General features: G+C 57.3%; 6 protein-coding genes across 7 annotated transcripts; 4 read left to right on the plus strand and 2 right to left on the minus strand.

The window, feature by feature from the left end:
- Positions 1 to 39: 39 nt before the first annotated feature.
- Positions 40 to 4,584, plus strand: KRP23_13656 (uncharacterized protein; the record flags this gene model as incomplete). Its single annotated transcript, XM_067884395.1, has 1 exon — positions 40 to 4,584. The coding sequence occupies one exon, from the start codon at positions 40 to 42 to the stop codon at positions 4,582 to 4,584; it is 4,545 nt and encodes a 1,514-aa protein (XP_067738417.1).
- A 52-nt stretch (positions 4,585 to 4,636) lies between these two features.
- On the plus strand, positions 4,637 to 5,836 carry KRP23_13657 (Radial spoke head 14-like protein; the record flags this gene model as incomplete). Of its 2 annotated transcripts, none has more annotated exons than XM_067884397.1 (1): positions 4,637 to 5,836. In XM_067884397.1, one exon carries the CDS (start codon positions 4,637 to 4,639, stop codon positions 5,834 to 5,836), a length of 1,200 nt encoding a protein of 399 aa, XP_067738418.1. The 2 variants fall into 2 exon arrangements, with proteins under 2 accessions (XP_067738418.1, XP_067738419.1); XM_067884398.1 differs by having other exon boundaries at positions 5,063 to 5,836.
- Positions 5,837 to 6,062: 226 nt separating this feature from the next.
- KRP23_13658 (Actin-depolymerizing factor) lies at positions 6,063 to 6,661 on the plus strand (the record flags this gene model as incomplete). The annotated part of the gene is made up of 3 exons (XM_067884399.1): positions 6,063 to 6,065; positions 6,159 to 6,427; positions 6,502 to 6,661. 3 exons carry the CDS (start codon positions 6,063 to 6,065, stop codon positions 6,659 to 6,661), a joined length of 432 nt encoding a protein of 143 aa, XP_067738420.1.
- A 376-nt stretch (positions 6,662 to 7,037) lies between these two features.
- KRP23_13659 (Peptidoglycan-N-acetylglucosamine deacetylase) lies at positions 7,038 to 7,991 on the plus strand (the record flags this gene model as incomplete). The annotated part of the gene is made up of 1 exon (XM_067884400.1): positions 7,038 to 7,991. One exon carries the CDS (start codon positions 7,038 to 7,040, stop codon positions 7,989 to 7,991), a length of 954 nt encoding a protein of 317 aa, XP_067738421.1.
- Positions 7,992 to 8,034: 43 nt separating this feature from the next.
- Positions 8,035 to 11,471, minus strand: KRP23_13660 (uncharacterized protein; the record flags this gene model as incomplete). Its single annotated transcript, XM_067884401.1, has 10 exons — positions 8,035 to 8,166; positions 8,241 to 8,665; positions 8,731 to 8,898; positions 8,965 to 9,121; positions 9,191 to 9,316; positions 9,382 to 9,555; positions 9,620 to 9,930; positions 10,000 to 10,078; positions 10,153 to 11,238; positions 11,304 to 11,471. The coding sequence occupies 10 exons, from the start codon at positions 11,469 to 11,471 to the stop codon at positions 8,035 to 8,037; spliced, it is 2,826 nt and encodes a 941-aa protein (XP_067738422.1).
- A 184-nt stretch (positions 11,472 to 11,655) lies between these two features.
- On the minus strand, positions 11,656 to 15,719 carry KRP23_13661 (Histone acetyltransferase HAC12; the record flags this gene model as incomplete). Its single annotated transcript, XM_067884402.1, has 2 exons — positions 11,656 to 15,095; positions 15,164 to 15,719. The coding sequence occupies 2 exons, from the start codon at positions 15,717 to 15,719 to the stop codon at positions 11,656 to 11,658; spliced, it is 3,996 nt and encodes a 1,331-aa protein (XP_067738423.1).
- Positions 15,720 to 15,856: the final 137 nt, after the last annotated feature.

Genomic DNA, 15,856 nt, shown 5'->3' on the forward strand with positions numbered 1-15,856 from the left:
GCCTGCGCTGGTCAAGGAGAGCGGCACTTCGACTGGACCATGGCCGAGCTGTCGCGAGGGCCAGGCAACAGCCCCCTGTCGCGCCACTCGCTTGGTCCTGTGCTGGAACAGCCTTCTCCACAACGCAGGCGCGACTATTTCGTGGCAGGTGACGATGATCTCCTTGCCTCCCACAAGAGGCCGGAGCTTCAGCACAAGCTGCCATTCCAGTACCGTGGAGACGTGTTCGCCCAGCACGGGGAGTACACCGATGCCAGACTCTACATGTCACGCCTGCCGGCTTCTCGCAAGGAGAAGCAACCGTTGTCTGCGCGAGTTGGGATCAACTACAAGCTCCATCCGGTTAAATTGGCACCTGTCACCCCTACGAAGCCCGCACCGCAGCAGCAATCGGAACGAGATAGTGGGCCAGCATTGCTGTCGCCTGCCCCGAAGGCCAGGGATGCGAACTCAGCGAAGCCTAACAAGACGAAGAGCAACCGCAAGCGCCAGTATGCGCTGGCCGTGGAGGCCATGGCGGCCAACCGGTCTCTTCATGCGGCACTGCTCAGTGACAATGTCGTGCCGAGTATCATGGCGCTCTGCCGTTCCAAGGATGTGGCAACACTAGGGGCGTGTGTGGCCACATTGGGCCATTTGTCCTGTGAGCCAGAAGGGCGAGCTATCCTTCTCTCGCACAACGCGCTGTCCTTGCTGGCAGCTCTCGCACTCTCGTCTGCGCACACCCACGACAAGTTGCTGCTGCCCAATTGCGTCGCCACATTGGCGAACCTCACGATTGAGGATGGAAGCGAGAGTGTGTTTATCAAGGAGAAGGCGCTCGACTGTCTGGTGAAGCAACGACGAACGTCGGCTTTGGCGGAGCGTGCGTGCACTTTTGCCATCTTCAACCTCTCGTGTCCGCAGTACGCTTACCCACGGGTGGATGACGCGGTTCATGCTCTCGCGGAGCACGGAAAGGATGCGCGCGATCGCGAGACGCTAAGTCGAGCCGTCTACAACCTGGCGTGCACGCGAATGAACCACGTGAAGCTGGTGGAGCCTGAAGCTGCGTCAATGCTGCGACTGCTCATCAACTGTCCGCATAGTGAGTCTGCGCGTCTGAATGCCCTCGCTGCGTTGTGGCATCTCGTAGAAAGTGGAGCATGTCGGCGTGCTCTTGTTCGCACTGGGGACTGCGTACGCGTCGTCGTGGAGGAGTTGCCCCGCTTGGGTCTCGCTGCTAGTGACGAGTACGTGGTGTGCGCGTTAGGCACGCTGATCTGTCTTACGCGCGAGACTCACGCCCGAGAGCTGATGGGCAACGCTGGAGCTCTCGACGCGCTGGCCACTCTCGGTACAGGGATCAAGCGCCGCCCAGGAGTGCTGCTGTTGATCTACCGCTTGCTTGCAACGTTGCTGTCAGCTCCTGAAAACATCCAAGCCGTCAGTGAAAGTGTGGTTCAATTCCTGCTCGCGTATCGCCATGGTCTTCCAGAAGGTGACATTGCTACATCGACGACGGCAGTGTCCACAAGTGCGGCGATGTCACGCTACGTGCTCTTTGCGTTAGCGAGCATCTTGTCGTGGAACGAGCCGGAGGAGTCTGATACGAAGGAGGCCTCTCACTCGCAAGAGAGGCATAGTGCAGCCGCATCGGCAAGGCCCGTTGTGCTGGAGCTGAACGAATTACTTGATGAGCCACAGCTCCTGGAGCAGATCTATCGGCACGTGGCATATCCAGGATTTCCGGTTGATAGTGCTCAGGTGCGTCTGCAGATGGTGCTCCTGTACAACTTGTCCTTCCGCTACCCGAAGTCGGACGTTGCAAGACTGGCCCATGAGCGACTTAGCCAGGTGGGGGCGAGCTCCACAGACTGCCGTATTCTGACGCTGCTTGGCGGAAGTTTTTTCAGTCTGTGTCTGGAATACGAGGTGCACCACTTGCTTCTCGCTGCTGCCTACGCTGCCACAGCGGACGAAGGCGGCTTCTTGCTGCAGCGCCTGGCCAGAGATGGCGACGTTGAAGCGCAGAGCATGTGCTTCAACACCGTGTGCATTCTCTTCGACGGCCGCTCGCTGTCTCGAGATGAGTTGTTGCGCCTGATCGATCGTATATTCCCTGTCGCCGTCGAGGTCTGTACTCGCAAAGGCGGCGATGACGAGGCTGGCGACGCTGATCGCAGCTCGGGTCGGGCTGGATTGCGGGCAGCCTGTGCGGCTTGTTTAACCCGCTTCGCAAGTGTGGCGGAATATCGGCTCACAATGGTGGAGCGCGGTCTCCTAGACGCGCTGGCAATACTGGCCGGATCCGAGGACAACGAAACACTGCGGCTGTGCGTGCATACGTACGCTTTACTGTCGCAAGACAGGGCAGTGGGCACCCCACTGCTGCGAGGTGGGGTGATCAAGGCGCTGACACTGTTAGCTGCTGCTCCCGAGGAGGCCGTGCGTCGAGCATGCGCCGTCACGTTGTGCAACTTGTCTGCCGAAGTCGCTAACGTCGAGGATTTAGTCAAGCTCGGCGCGCTCAGGGCGCTGCTGGTCCTCTCGTGTGTCAAGTCGAACGACCCGGAGACGCGTCGCGTGTGCCTCAGAGCCGTGCTCAACCTCTTACGAGTCGCGAAGGCAGCGGCGATGCAGCGTTTGTGCGATGACGGGCTGCTCTGGGCCTTTGGGATTTTCACTGATGCAATGGAGCCCCGAGACTACGCCATCCTCTCGGACGCCTTCTGCGTGCTGGCACTGCATTCGTCAGCGCGGTCAGGACTCGTTGCGAAGTCTGGTACAGTCGCCTCGCTCCTGCAAATACTTCGCTACGATGACGTCTGCTCCACCAAGGCTACAGTGCTCAAGGCGCTAGTGAACCTGCTGGCAGATTCTGCGAGCGCAGCGCTCCTCTTAAAGATTGGCGTGCTGCCTCACCTCGTCGCGCTGATCGAGTCGGAGAAAGAAACCGAGCTGTCTGCTATCGTGGCCGAGCTGCTTGTGCTGATTTTCCAGAACTGCCCGCCAGATAGTGACGCTGCCGCTGGAGCTTATGCAGAGACCGCAACGATGCGGACTATTACGCACCTCATGCGCGTTGCCGAATTGGAGGAATTGCATCGTGCTGATTGGGATAGCAGCGCCACCAGCACAACTGCGAGCTGCGCCCAGAGCTGTGCCGTCTTGCTGCATTTATTGTCGCTGCACGATCTCACGCGACCAGCGTTGTTGACGGTGCACCCTCCGCTCAGCACTGCACTTCCCGCCCTCCTGCTCCAAGCCAAAGGGAACTCACAGACCCTACTTCTCAGGTGCATGTACAACCTTACATGTGACGACACTCTGCTGACTCACATCCCGATGGCTGTCGTCATTCCGGCACTAAAGACGGCGTTGACAGCCCATCAAGAGCCCAAATCTGTTGGCACTGGGACGAGCGCGGCGGAAGGCGAACCGGAGACAGCGGGGCTCTGTGCAGGCATCCTGCGCAATATTTCGACCTCCGCTGACTGCCACACGGTGCTGAGCTCCGAGCCTGCCACGACACTACTGTGCGAGCTTTTCACAGTAGGGGGGAAGTTGTGCCGCGAGAATGTGGCGCTGGCAATGTGCAACTTGTTCCTCGGATGCGTCAACTCGCACTTGCTTTTATCCCGAGGCGTGCTCCCGCTTGTACTCTCGCTGTGCTCGCCTGAATCGGCGCACTCTCGTGATGCACACGCACTGTGCTCGGCTGTTCTGAGGAAGCTGGCCATCGCACCAGGAAATAGCCAGCTCCTTCTACGCGGTGGCGCCGTTCGCAATCTTGTGCGGCTCATGAGTGCGAACACCTCCATGTTCGTGAAAACTAATTGCGTTGCCACTTTCTGTCTGCTGGCGCAAAAGCCTGGTATCCCCGCTCTGCTGGCCACGCAAGGCGTCTTGGCCTCTGTCCTGGAGTTTCTAGAGAACCTAGAGCAGCAGGCGTTGACGACACTAGACCCGCGTGTCGAAAGCATGTGCATGGATCTGCTCGCAACGCTAGCCCAATTCGCAAACGCCCACGATCCACGCGAACGTCGCCTCTCTTCGCTTCTGTACCGCGTCGTCGAGAAAGACGATGCCACTGCAGCCGCCTTGGCGCCTAAAACCACCGGAGTTGACGCTTGGCAAAACGATCGCAGCTTCCTGAACCGCCAACCAGGAGGAACGCTACCACCGACGCCGATACTATCAGTGCTCATTTTGCCGCGTGAGACCGCTCCAACCGTACCTCATGCGCCGAGAACCATCTCGTACCCTGGCTACGCCATCGAGGTGAGTCCTAGTGCGAGTTACATCGAGATGGGAACCATCGAGCCCAAGCTTCCTCCGGTTGACACACTCGACGACGATCGAGTTGAGGCAGCTGTGGGTGGCGTGGAGGCCGCGGAATTCACCCCACCGCCCATGTTTCTCAAGATGCGCGTTCCCTTTACGCCGCTGCCGCTTCTGCCATTCGCTGCGCCGACAGCGTCTGTAGCGACCCCAAGCCAGACCAAGAGTCCAATGGGGACCAAACCCTTGGCTTCTAAGGTGGCGACCCTGCTGCCACCGCGACAGTTTGAACGCGGCTCGAGTCCCAGCGACCCGAAGTAGCGCCGAAACCATCGCGCAGGCGAAGCGTCACTGGCAAACCGAGGGACGCGAAATGCAGCGGCGACCACCGACACCTGCCGAAGCTGCATCGGTCGGGGCAGTGAAGCACTTGCGCGCGCAAGGAGCGCTGCTCTACAAGCGCTCGACCGCGCAGCACTTGGCCCTTGTTTCGGTGCGGGGCGACGTCAAAGAGGCGCCGTACGAGCGCGTGAGCGAAGCTTTCGGCATCGAGAACCACCCCCACATTCTGCACACGTTGGAAGACGGCGAGCCCATACTCAGTCGTCGCGTGTTGGAGGCGCTCGCTACTGTGCTCAAACTACCGCAGGAACTCGTCGTGTCCCTCAAACATGGCGTTCTGGAGCTTGTCGAGGGCGGGATCACCATCGGCACCAGCGAAGGAGACGACTCCGTGTCCACACAACTCAGCGAGAGCGAGAGCGAGCTGCAGGAGCTCTCTGCACGTGTACTGAGCGTCATGGCCGAGTCTCCTTGTGGGCAGACGGAGTTGCTCAAGGGCGAGACGATCACGCGCATCAAGCCAATCTTCGCCGCCGCCGCCAACAAGCGCACATGCCTGCACCTGTACGACGCGTTGCTGCAGCTGTCAGGGTCCTTCGTACGCGCGCGTCAGCTCACAAGTGCCGGGTACCTTCCAGTTGTGCTGGAGCAGCTCAAAGGCTCCCGCTTGAATGACGCGCTCCGTATCCGCGCCCTCAAGCTGCTGAAGAACCTGGTGAACGACGGCGTGGACGGCACGACGCTCCGTGCGCTGGAGTTGGGGGCTGTAGCTCAGTGCGCCAAGCGACTGCACTCGCCGAACTGTGAGGTGCGAGCGGCCGCGTGCGACGCACTGGGGGCCTTGGGCTTCGCGGACAGAGCGCGCAAAGCGGTGGTGGAGCACGGAGGCGTGGTGCCGCGTCTGTGCGCGCTGCTGACGGACCCGCAGTGGCAGGTGGCGGCCGCCAGCGCCGGCGCGCTCATGAGTCTGGCGGCACACGACGAGATCAAGCGGCAGATCGTGGCTAACGAGGGTCTGGCGCCTGTGAATCAGCTGCTGCAGGCCAACAAGCTGTCGCTGCAGCTGCACGCGAGCAAGCTGGTGGCGGTGGTCACGGCGCTGCCGGCTGCAAGACGCGTGCTGGACGTGCCGGCCACGACGCTGAGGCTGCGCACGCTCATGCAGGACGAGAACCCGCTGCTGGCCAAGAGCGCCAAGATGGCGCTGACCGCGGTGCAGTGGAGCGCGTAGATTGATTGACTTATGACTCAGATGGGTACGCTCGTGTGGTGCACATTAAGTAGGAGGGAAACAGGCGGGCTGACATCTGATTTCCATATTTTAACCCAGTAATTTATGCTGCACTGTTAATACTGGGAGTGATTTTCTCCCGCCCCCCTCCCGACCACACTCACCAAAACTCAGCTAAAGGCTCAGCAGCTTCCAGCTCCAGTTCGTCCAAGTCTCCTTAGTAACCATGGTGCGTTGGCCGTCTATATCGCTAGCTGGACACGTCATGGCAGAGAATAGCTGACGTTCTTCTCCTCTTCTTTCCCCCTCCTCCGGGTCGCAGTCTTCCGGTGTCGGTGTCGATGACGAGGTCATCACGCAGTTCAACGACTTCAAGCTCAAGCGCGCGCCGCACGACTTCCGTTACTTCATCTACAAGATCGTGGACGACTCCGAGATCGTGATCGAGTCCACGGGCCCCAGCTCCGAGTCGTACCAGGACATGGCCGACAAGCTGGCGCAGATCACGAACGACTGCCGATACGCGCTCGTGGACTTGGACCTGACCACGAAGGACGGCCGCCCCACCAGCAAGATCGTCTTCCTCTCCTGGTGCGTGCAGCCTGGAGCCCCTCCTCTTCCTGGTTTGGAGCTTTTCTTTTTGACACTATTGTTGCCGATATCAGGTCGCCCGACACTGCTCGCATCAAGTCCAAGATGCTCTACGCGTCCTCGAAGGAGGCCATCAAGCGCGTGCTCATGGGAGTGGGCATCCACCTCACGGCCACGGACGCCTCAGAGCTGTCGCTCGAGTCCATCGAGGACGGCGTCGCCAAGTTCCTGTAGATGAGTCAGTTGGATGCGTTTTGGTAGATTTCATTCGCCTCTTCCCCTCGTCATGCGAAGTGATACTCGAGTAATTCCAGCAGTCTGCATTTCCAGCCCCTGTCTTTCTCTTCTTCCCCGTAGCCTCCAATGTCACAGATCCCAAGCCATTTGCAACCAAGATACACAGCGCGAGCTCCCTGCAACAACAACGTTGCCACGTAGTCGAATTGTAGCGGCAGCCATATGTTACCGTTACAGTCTCCACAGCGCGTGGCTTTGCATCGTTTACCCAAACGTCACACAACCTACACACAAAATTACATAGAGTCACTCTATCGGGGTGTTTTAGACTCCGCAATCCCCGGTTCTCTGCCATTCCAAAGATCGATCCAAAATGGGGGCGCGTCTCAACGTCGCCTCGCTGCTGGTGCTGTGCGTCTCCCCGCCTTCCTATACATCTGCCAGCGCTGTGGACCCCACCGATGTCGCCGTTCCCACCTCCCCCACAGCCCAGATCGCCGGCGTCTGCCTTCTCTTCACCGCCAGCGTCTTCCTCTCGTCCGTGTACCTCCTGCCTCGCTGGCTGCTGCGGTTCGTCGAGTGGAACTCGCACCCGTCCGTGCTCTGGAGCGTGCGAACCAACTCGCGCGTGTGCTCGCTCACCATCGACGACGCTCCATCGCCCTCCACACCCGCGATCCTCGACATCCTGCGCGAACACAGCGTCAAGGCCACGTTCTTCGTCATCTCCGGCCACATCCCGGGCAACGAGGAAGTGCTGCGCCGCATCGTGCGGGAGGGCCACACGCTGGCCAACCACCTCACAGAGGACCGAGCCAGCATCCTGGACGAGCTCCACGTCTTCGAGCAGAAGCTGCAGGAGTGCGACCGAGCCATCTGCGAGTTCCAACCGGCGGACGACACGACATCGTCGGAGCCATTGGAGACACAGCAGTTGCTGCTGGAGGAGAAGCCAGATGCGGTTCGACCAGTGATGGATGTTCATTGCAAGACGAAGGAAGACGCGGCTCGAACTAGAGGCAAGTGGATGCGTCCGGCCTCTGGCTGGTTCACGACGCCCATGCGGGAAATCACAGCGCGTCATGGCTACCGGATCTGCTTGGGCAGTGTGTACCCGCATGACGCCCAGATCCGCTCGGAGGCAATGAACTCGATGCATCTGAGAGCACGTACAGACTGCGGGTCAGTGATTATCGTGCACGATCGCTCGTGGACGATTGGCGTTCTGAGAACGGCGTTGCCTGTGCTCACGCGCAAGTTTGCGTTCGTGAGCTTGGACGAGCTTGTGTGTTACAATGAACGCAAGCCAGCGAAAGTAACGGTATAAGACGAAGCTGAACGCACATTACCGCGTGGAGGACTGTCTACCGTTATATGAAGGCATCGGACGGGCTCTCTCGGTGCATCTCCAGTTCTAGAGTCGCTTCGCTGGACTCAAGGGCGGCGTTGGCGCTAGAGAACGAGAAATGCAGGTGCTGGGCTAGCATGAATTTACGGAAGAGCTGCATCAGACAAAACACAAGAATTCTGTCAGCGCCAAGCTGAACACAAATGGATGTATCAACACACTTCTTACCTCGGTGTGGAAGCACTGGCGGAAGAAATCGCGACATCCGAGCTCAGTGTGGGCATCCAGGAATGAATCCACTTCAAACAGAAGGAACTCATCTGTACCGGCGGACGTTGACTGCGTTTCCACTGCAAAGTTCTGGTGGAGAGAGCAGAAGTAGTACACCACGTCGCCGAAAAGAGCCTCGAGGAACCACAACAGCGCTAGGCGGGCCCTGTCGTCCAGAGATGGACCTGATAGCTCGTTTGGCGCGACTTCCGCGCTTGGTTCGTCGGATGACACGGGTTGCTTGGTCTTCTTGGGCAGCTCAAGCATGTCGCTTATGAAGCTGGGCGTTTTACTTGGACCAAAGAGATGCGAATCCGCCTGAGTGATGCGCGAGCTGTTGAGCGCCGCACTTAGCATACTTTCTAGCGAGCGAAGGAGCGACTCTGTCCACAGAATACACAAATCATGAGCATTTGACACGCCTTTTGCAAGCTAGCAGATAACCTACGAGGCAGCTCAGGGATTTCCACTTTCTCGGGAACGTAAATGTCGTCCGAGTCGATGTCGACCACAATTGCTGGTGTTTGCAGAAGCTCAACTGGATATTCACTGCCTGCTGCTGTAGCTGAAGCTTGTAGCTGAAGAGAAACCTTGTGCGTGGTATAAACACTGTTCCCTGAAATGTGCCACAGTGGTGTTAGTATCGCGCAGTGATTGCCGCAGACCACACCGTAAGACGTACGGATTCGAAATCGCTGGTCCGAGCCAGAATCTTTCTTTTGGTATGCTAGCACTCCTTCGCAGCCGATGAGGAATGGCGACGCATTTACGCCGGAGAAGAGACCGGCATCACGCAAATCTGAAGACGTCGCCACCGAACAGAAAGGTAGATAGAAATGCTGCAGAGAAGCACATGAAATGGAAGACCATGAGTATCGCAACCCTTGGCAAGACGTTGTGACACGCACCGTCCACTCAAATGGCTGGAGTAGTTCTCTGGTGGCGTCTGCGACTGTGACGAGCGCCGCAGATCGTTCAGACACGAAGATAACAGATTTGCCAACAAGTACAGATGCCACAATACTGATAAACGTCTAAAAGCACAGAACAAATACGTCAACACATTTTCCAGCGGAGATTTTGCAACATTTGCGCGTACCTGCGAGCTGATCTCCTTGAACACAGCACTCAAGGGCAAGTCCACCGAGCGGAGATTCGACTCTAAGCAAAACCCGCCATACTTGGCACTCAGAAGCAGCTGACAGTGTTGTATCGGCTGAACAGTGTCAACTGTGGACACAATTTCTGAAACCTTGGCTTCTGTTAAGTTGTCCTAGCGATGCTGTCGTCAGTGTCTTAGCATACAACCTAGAATGTTGTAGTCATCTCGCACGTACCATTCCGCTTGCTGCCAGTTGCAACAGCATTTTTCGACTTGTCTTGTGCATTGGTCCAGTAGTTAGTACTGCGATGAATTGTGGACAACACTGAGAGGCAATTGAAGGCCTATCGACAGTACTAGTCGGACTGGTGACAAGTTCATTTGTCGGGGACGCATTTGATTTCTCCGCTGGAGTGGGGTTCTCTCGCCACAAAGTAAGGCACACGCCAAACAAATAGCGAGAAGACACCTTCCCACCGAAACCATGAGCTTCACCGTTGTCCCTGGGAATAACAAAGTCGTGAAAAGAAGGCTTTGGTGTCTGGGCTACGACAATCAGAAATGAGAAGTTATCGGAAAGTGGGTTCGGTGGGGCTCAATGAAAACGTTGTGTACCTGTAGCTTGCGAAGCACGTCCCGATGGAGAAAAAAGGCTCCCGCTGACTCCTGCAGCCGTATTCTTCATCCAGTAGTTCTACAACGGAACAGTACGCACAACACCAACGTGAGCTGCTCTCCGCCTTCTCTCAATGCTTCAACATGTAGTACCAGTTGCGTCGGATGTGTTTCTGCTGCAGCCTCTTTCTGATCTCCGGTACAGAACAACTCGTAGATGGTTTGCTTGCTTCCTTCAGCAGAGTTGCCACAAGTCGCTGAAGCAACAGAGATACTATGAACGCTGCACTGTTTCAGTTCTTGCACCATGAACACACGATCATATCTGCAACGGGTGTCTTCTGCTCCTTGACCCCACATGTTCGGCGACGCAGGCTGCGTAATGGGGACAAGCACTGCGTTGGCCTTGAGCTGTGCTTCACTCCTCCTTGTCAGTAACTTGGGTATCGTTTCGCTCTGTCGTTCGTGGCGCATTGTAGCACTTTTCTTCACCGTCGCCTGCACATGCTCGCTAAGTCGTCGCAGTTGTTGGTCGGTCTCGAGGTCTTCTGTTTCCACTACCAGCATCACATACAGACTTGACGCGCGGAATTTGGGGTAGATTTCTGTCTGGAGCCACTCCCAGACGCGATCTTGAGCTGCGCGAAAGAGATTAGCATAGCGCGGCGGGGAGAACGGTTCACCCTGCAGCTTCATGATCTGCTGCAGCGTGGCGCGCCTCACAATCTCCGGGACGCGCGTAGCGACACTATTTGCTGCTTCACCTCCCTCCGTCTCCCCGACCAGAAACCTATTGAACACGTGACGCACGTGTCGCTGTACCTCCTCAAACAGAGCCACCGAGAACAGCGTCGTCTGGATGAGAGGCAGGAACCTCGTCTGCACGTGCACCCAGAAGCGCAAATTGCCCTCTTCTCCCGGGAATTCCTCAGCCAGAAACCTCATGAGGAACTGCGTACGTCTCGAGTCCACCAGTACCTCCGCCAGCGGTAATTCGCGTCGCGATCGCAGGGCGTCACAGAGATCTGTGTACTGTTTACTGCGTAGGAAGTGCGGGAAGGCGTCGCGAATCATGAGCTCCCGCACTAGCGTCTCCACTCCATTGAACAGGTCCAGAGGGCAATACCCCGCGGTGACAGCGTCCAGCACTCGGCCCCGAAGGGGCTCCGCGGACGGAGGCAGCAACAACTGGTTGGTGGACTCCACTTGCTGCAAGTACGAAGCCACAATGTCCTTGGCCTGCGCATAAAACGAATAATACATTAACGTGCGTTTTAAATATGGATACTTTTATTGTTTCGTACGGCGCGCGGGAGCAGGTCGCGCCGCCCCACGAGCTTCTTGTACTGGCGCACACGGTGCAGGAAGGCGAAGCGCAGCTCCAGCGCCTGCGCCTCTCGCTCCGTGAAGCAGCGCAGGAAGAAGTCGCGGCGGAAGGCGTCCTTAGCAACGGCCTCTAGTGTCAGCTCCATGCCGATTTTTACTTAAATAATAAACTGGCCAATGGGAAACAACACGGGATTGTCTTTTGAAACACGCCGTTGAAGCTTGACTAGGTGCAATATCTTTATTATCAGGTGTTATGTTGCTTACATTCATGACGTAGAGCCCATTTCTTCGTGGGCGATGGAAGCCGCTTGCTTCTTGTTGGTACGATCAACACAGTTCACAGACGTTGACAGTTGGTGACAGAGCGGACGGCTGCACCGAAGTCGCAGACGCGACGGATTGGACTTGCTCCGACTGCAGATTGGGACGCTGCGGCGCGAGATGCTGCTGCTGCTGTGGAGGTGGAGGTGAGAGGGGTACAGGAGCTGCAGGGTGCTCAGGCATCTGCTGGATCCGCGGCGGGAACGGCGGCGCTGGACCAAAGACGAGCTGGTGCGGGTGCTCGTTGCCGGCGCGTCGGAAGCAGGCGTCACACAACGCATAGCGCTCGCAGCTTCGACAGGACCAAAAGTCTGCGCGTGTGATGAGGAGGCTGCACTCGCGACAGAAGACGTTCAGCTGGACCACGCGCTCGTTGAAATAGTGGTGCAGCATCATCATTGTCGAGTGCTTGGCACGACGCAACGAGTCGAACTGGTAGCTGGAATACGAGCACAACTGGTGGAACATGAAGCGACTGCCGAAGAAGCGCGGTACCTGGCCGTACCATGAGGGCACAAGCGTTTCTGGATGGCAGCCCTTGGTGTGTCTTTCACCAGCAAAACCAGTGCCAACTTGGTCTTCTTTCGTCTCCTCTTCACTTGGCACCTCCAGATCCACCACCAACAGGTCTTGCTTGAGCCGTTGGACGGCAAACTGGCATTTAGCGAACACCTCGCGCACCTTGACATCCAATTGTAGCGATGGAGGCGCTGCTGTTTGTGCGGTGGATACCTCATCCTTGATTCGCGTAACAACGTTTCCAACGGAGAGCTTGCCCCCCGCGCGAGCGACTGAGCTGCTTTTACCTCGAACGGCAAGTTTCTTGTTCTCGCTTGCGCGTTTTTGCTTCTCGTTCCTGGATATGATGCGCCCCAGGATACGTTCCAGCTCCGATGGGATTATGTCACCGTCAAAAATGGGGGGAAGCTGGTTCGCAGGCCACACAAGCTCATCCGGATTGACAGACAGCACAGTTGTGCCACGGGTCGAAACCCCCACGCCACTTTCCTCCTTCATAGACACAAACGACGCTGGCGGCTTTGAATCGTCGGCAGCAGTGGAACTACAGACGCTCTCGCTGAAGTACCGGTCGTGCATGGTAGACCAGCCTTTGACGATTCCATGCTCTTTCGCCTTGGTAAGCAGCTTGTTGTACCAACGACGAAGGTGCTCCGCACTGGGGGTCTTCTGGAATATTGGGCGACACCAAAACACGTAGCTGATCCGCTTCTGAGGTGGACATGACCATATATGCACGCGAGAGAAACCATGGCGCCGCACGTAGTCAAAGTAAGCCAGCATAATCAGGTGATACGCCGCAGTCCGTGCACTTGCCGGCTTCAGATACCGTACACTGTCCAGGTAGGCAATGTAGACAGCACGTCGATTGGCCGCCAGCTCGCAATCATCGCCAAACTCTTGCGCGAAGATCGTGAAGAGACATACCTCCATTCCTTCGTGTTTCTGGAAAAGGTACAGACCACGAGAGAGGTAGCTGACATGGGCTGGCAAGCGTTGTGCGCTCGTGTCGGTCCCCGGACGCAGTTGAGCTAGCAGCTCCGCATTCTCATCGAATGCTTGCACCACGCCTTCTGGGACAGTCATACGCTCGCCTGGAAATGAGAGTGCACGTACGTGCAGCGTCTGGGCAGCTTCATGCTCACCGATATCCCTGAGGCCACGGCGCAAAAAGTTCTGGATAAATATGCTTAGTTCACAACTCGGAATATTGAGACACGAGCTGCTGCGCGCGTGCTCGCCGAGATCTGCGTTCAGGATTGTACGCATCGGTGATTCAGGTGGGGGTATTGCGCGCTTGCGCCGACATCGACACAAAGGGCACAAATACGGATTTGTTTCCATGACCAAGCCACCAGGTTCCGGTGTCTGAGCCTTTTGCGTTTCATACGCCCCGATCACGGGGTTGTAGAGCCCGCACACCTGGTGCAGCCATCGGTCACACTCGCCACACTTCACCCAAGGCTCCACACTGGGCTCCGACTTCATCTTAATGAGCGAATCCAGGAAACTGTTAGTATCGTCAGTCATTCGATCGGTGGAGCTGCGATCTCTTGCCAGACGCGTCTTGCATTTCTGACACCACACTCGAGTGCCATCCTCCGAGATAAAGTACACGGACCCCTTCCGAATGTCAGTACTGCACCCAGCTGAGCACTGCAGGTGTGGTTGCGTAATTGGCAAGCACTGCTGATTGCAGACAATGCACGTGTTCCCACGACACACGAGGCAGACGTGCTGCACGCGCTTGCTTTTAGCCTGCCGATTTTGCTCGGCTTTTACAGATTCGTTGAAACGTTTCAGCAGGGTTTCCGCGTCTACGTGGATGTAATGTGACTCGGGATTGAAAAGCATGGCATTCTCAAACACCAAGCGCACGTCCGACACGAAGTCTTCTAGCTCCAGATACTCCCCAGCCGTGAGATTGCGCTTGATGGTGCCAAGATCCATCGGGTGCTGCACAATCATTGTGTATGTAGGCAGGTCCAACGCTACTGGATCTACGGGCATGTTGAACACACCGTGCCGATTCCGCGGGTCAGACATGAGCTTCAATAAAATATCTGTAACCTTTTCAAAACTTGTGAAGCGTCCTTCCCGACGAACTGATGCAATGTGTTGCACAATCTCGTCCGCCGTCATCTGTAGCATCGGGTTAACTTCCACGGGATCGAGAGCATGAGAAGCCTCCCCTCCACACCGGCCTGGCGGTCTCCATCCAAGCGGCAGACTCCGATTTTCACCAAGCGTACGGCAATCGTACGGCAGCGGTTCCATGAGTTTCTGACTGATACTCTTACCACCACTGCCTTTCGCTCGCACGACTTGGCGCGGTGTGACGGGTGGCACAGACACTTCACCGTTACGCCGTCGCTGCTTGCGCGGAGAGAATCCTGCAGCCTGAGAGTAACCGTTGACACCAGCCACACCTTCGCTGTATGTCGATCCACCAAGCGGTCGTTTTCGTACTTCGCCCCGAGGAGACTTGGTCTGTGGCGCCTTCGAGCTCTTTTTGGGACTCTTCGCGCTCGACTTTCGTGCTCCTTTTCCGGCTAACCTGTTCGCTAGAGCTATCGCAGCCTCCTCCGGTGTTGTACGCGGAGACAGCGGCTCTTGTTTTGTAGCCAGCTCTGCGCTGCTATTGACGACGCACAGACTGCGACGCTGCGGCTGCCTCCGCGCAAACTGCAAGGGCCGCACCGTGATCGTGACGGGTCGAGGCAGCAATTCCGGTCGAGGCATCGGGCCCGACCTTCGCCGATGGGGAGGCACGGGGCAGCTGAAGACAATTTTCGTCCATTCGGACTGCACGAGCCGCTCGCTTACGAGACCTGCGTCCACCGCCGCGCTGAGCTTTCTCCAGAGCAGGTACTTGACGAACCTCGTCAGAAATTCGTCCGTAGAGCCTGCACCAGCGGAAATCAACTCTGAAGCACGACAACACAACACAAAGTCATTACCACAGCAGCAACTTCAAGGTCGAAATGCAACGCACCAACAATCAGCCGGAGAATGCCCGCGCTCGGCGTCTCCCGGTCGCCGTAGAACAGCAGGAACGCCGCGTCCTCCTCACCCAGCCGCCTTCTGCGCACGCCAGCCACATGCAGCTGCTCCCAGACTACCTTGTCCTTGGTAGCGACCTGGTGACGGTGCTGCTTCCTCTCTACAGGCACAGACAGCTCCTCCAGTTTCCTCTTGGTCCTCACAGACTCCTCCACCTCGTACGGGGCCTCGTCCGCGTCGTCGCTGTCGCTGTCGATCGTCACGACCTCCGGACTGGGCGCTGGAAGCTCCTTCTTGACGTTCAGCGGCCGCTTCACTTGCGATTTTGCTGCGTCCTGCTCTTCCTCCTCCTCCTCCTCTTCGCCCTCGTCGCTGCTGATGCTGATGTAAACCTGCCCGTTGACCTCCACCTTCTCGCGCCAGTTGACGGCCAGCGGCCTGTGGATGGCACGTTGGCGCTCAGCCTCGCGCTCGCGGCTCAGTCGCGGACACGCCAAGAGACGGCTCGCGGCCTCGTGCACCTCCATTTCTCGCGCTTTCCCGCCCATACAAAAACTTCGTTGGCGAGGACACGACACATATGATTGGCTGAAATTCCCCCACCAGGGATCTTCTTCGTACTGTAAACTAATGTAGCCATGTATGAACGTAGCCATGAATGGCCAAGGGACACACACGATGCAAG

The sequence above is a fragment of the Phytophthora ramorum genome (genome assembly GCF_020800215.1).
Source record: "Phytophthora ramorum isolate Pr-102 chromosome Unknown Phyram_PR-102_s0018, whole genome shotgun sequence".
In the NCBI taxonomy this organism is placed as follows: Eukaryota; Oomycota; class Peronosporomycetes; order Peronosporales; family Peronosporaceae; genus Phytophthora; species Phytophthora ramorum.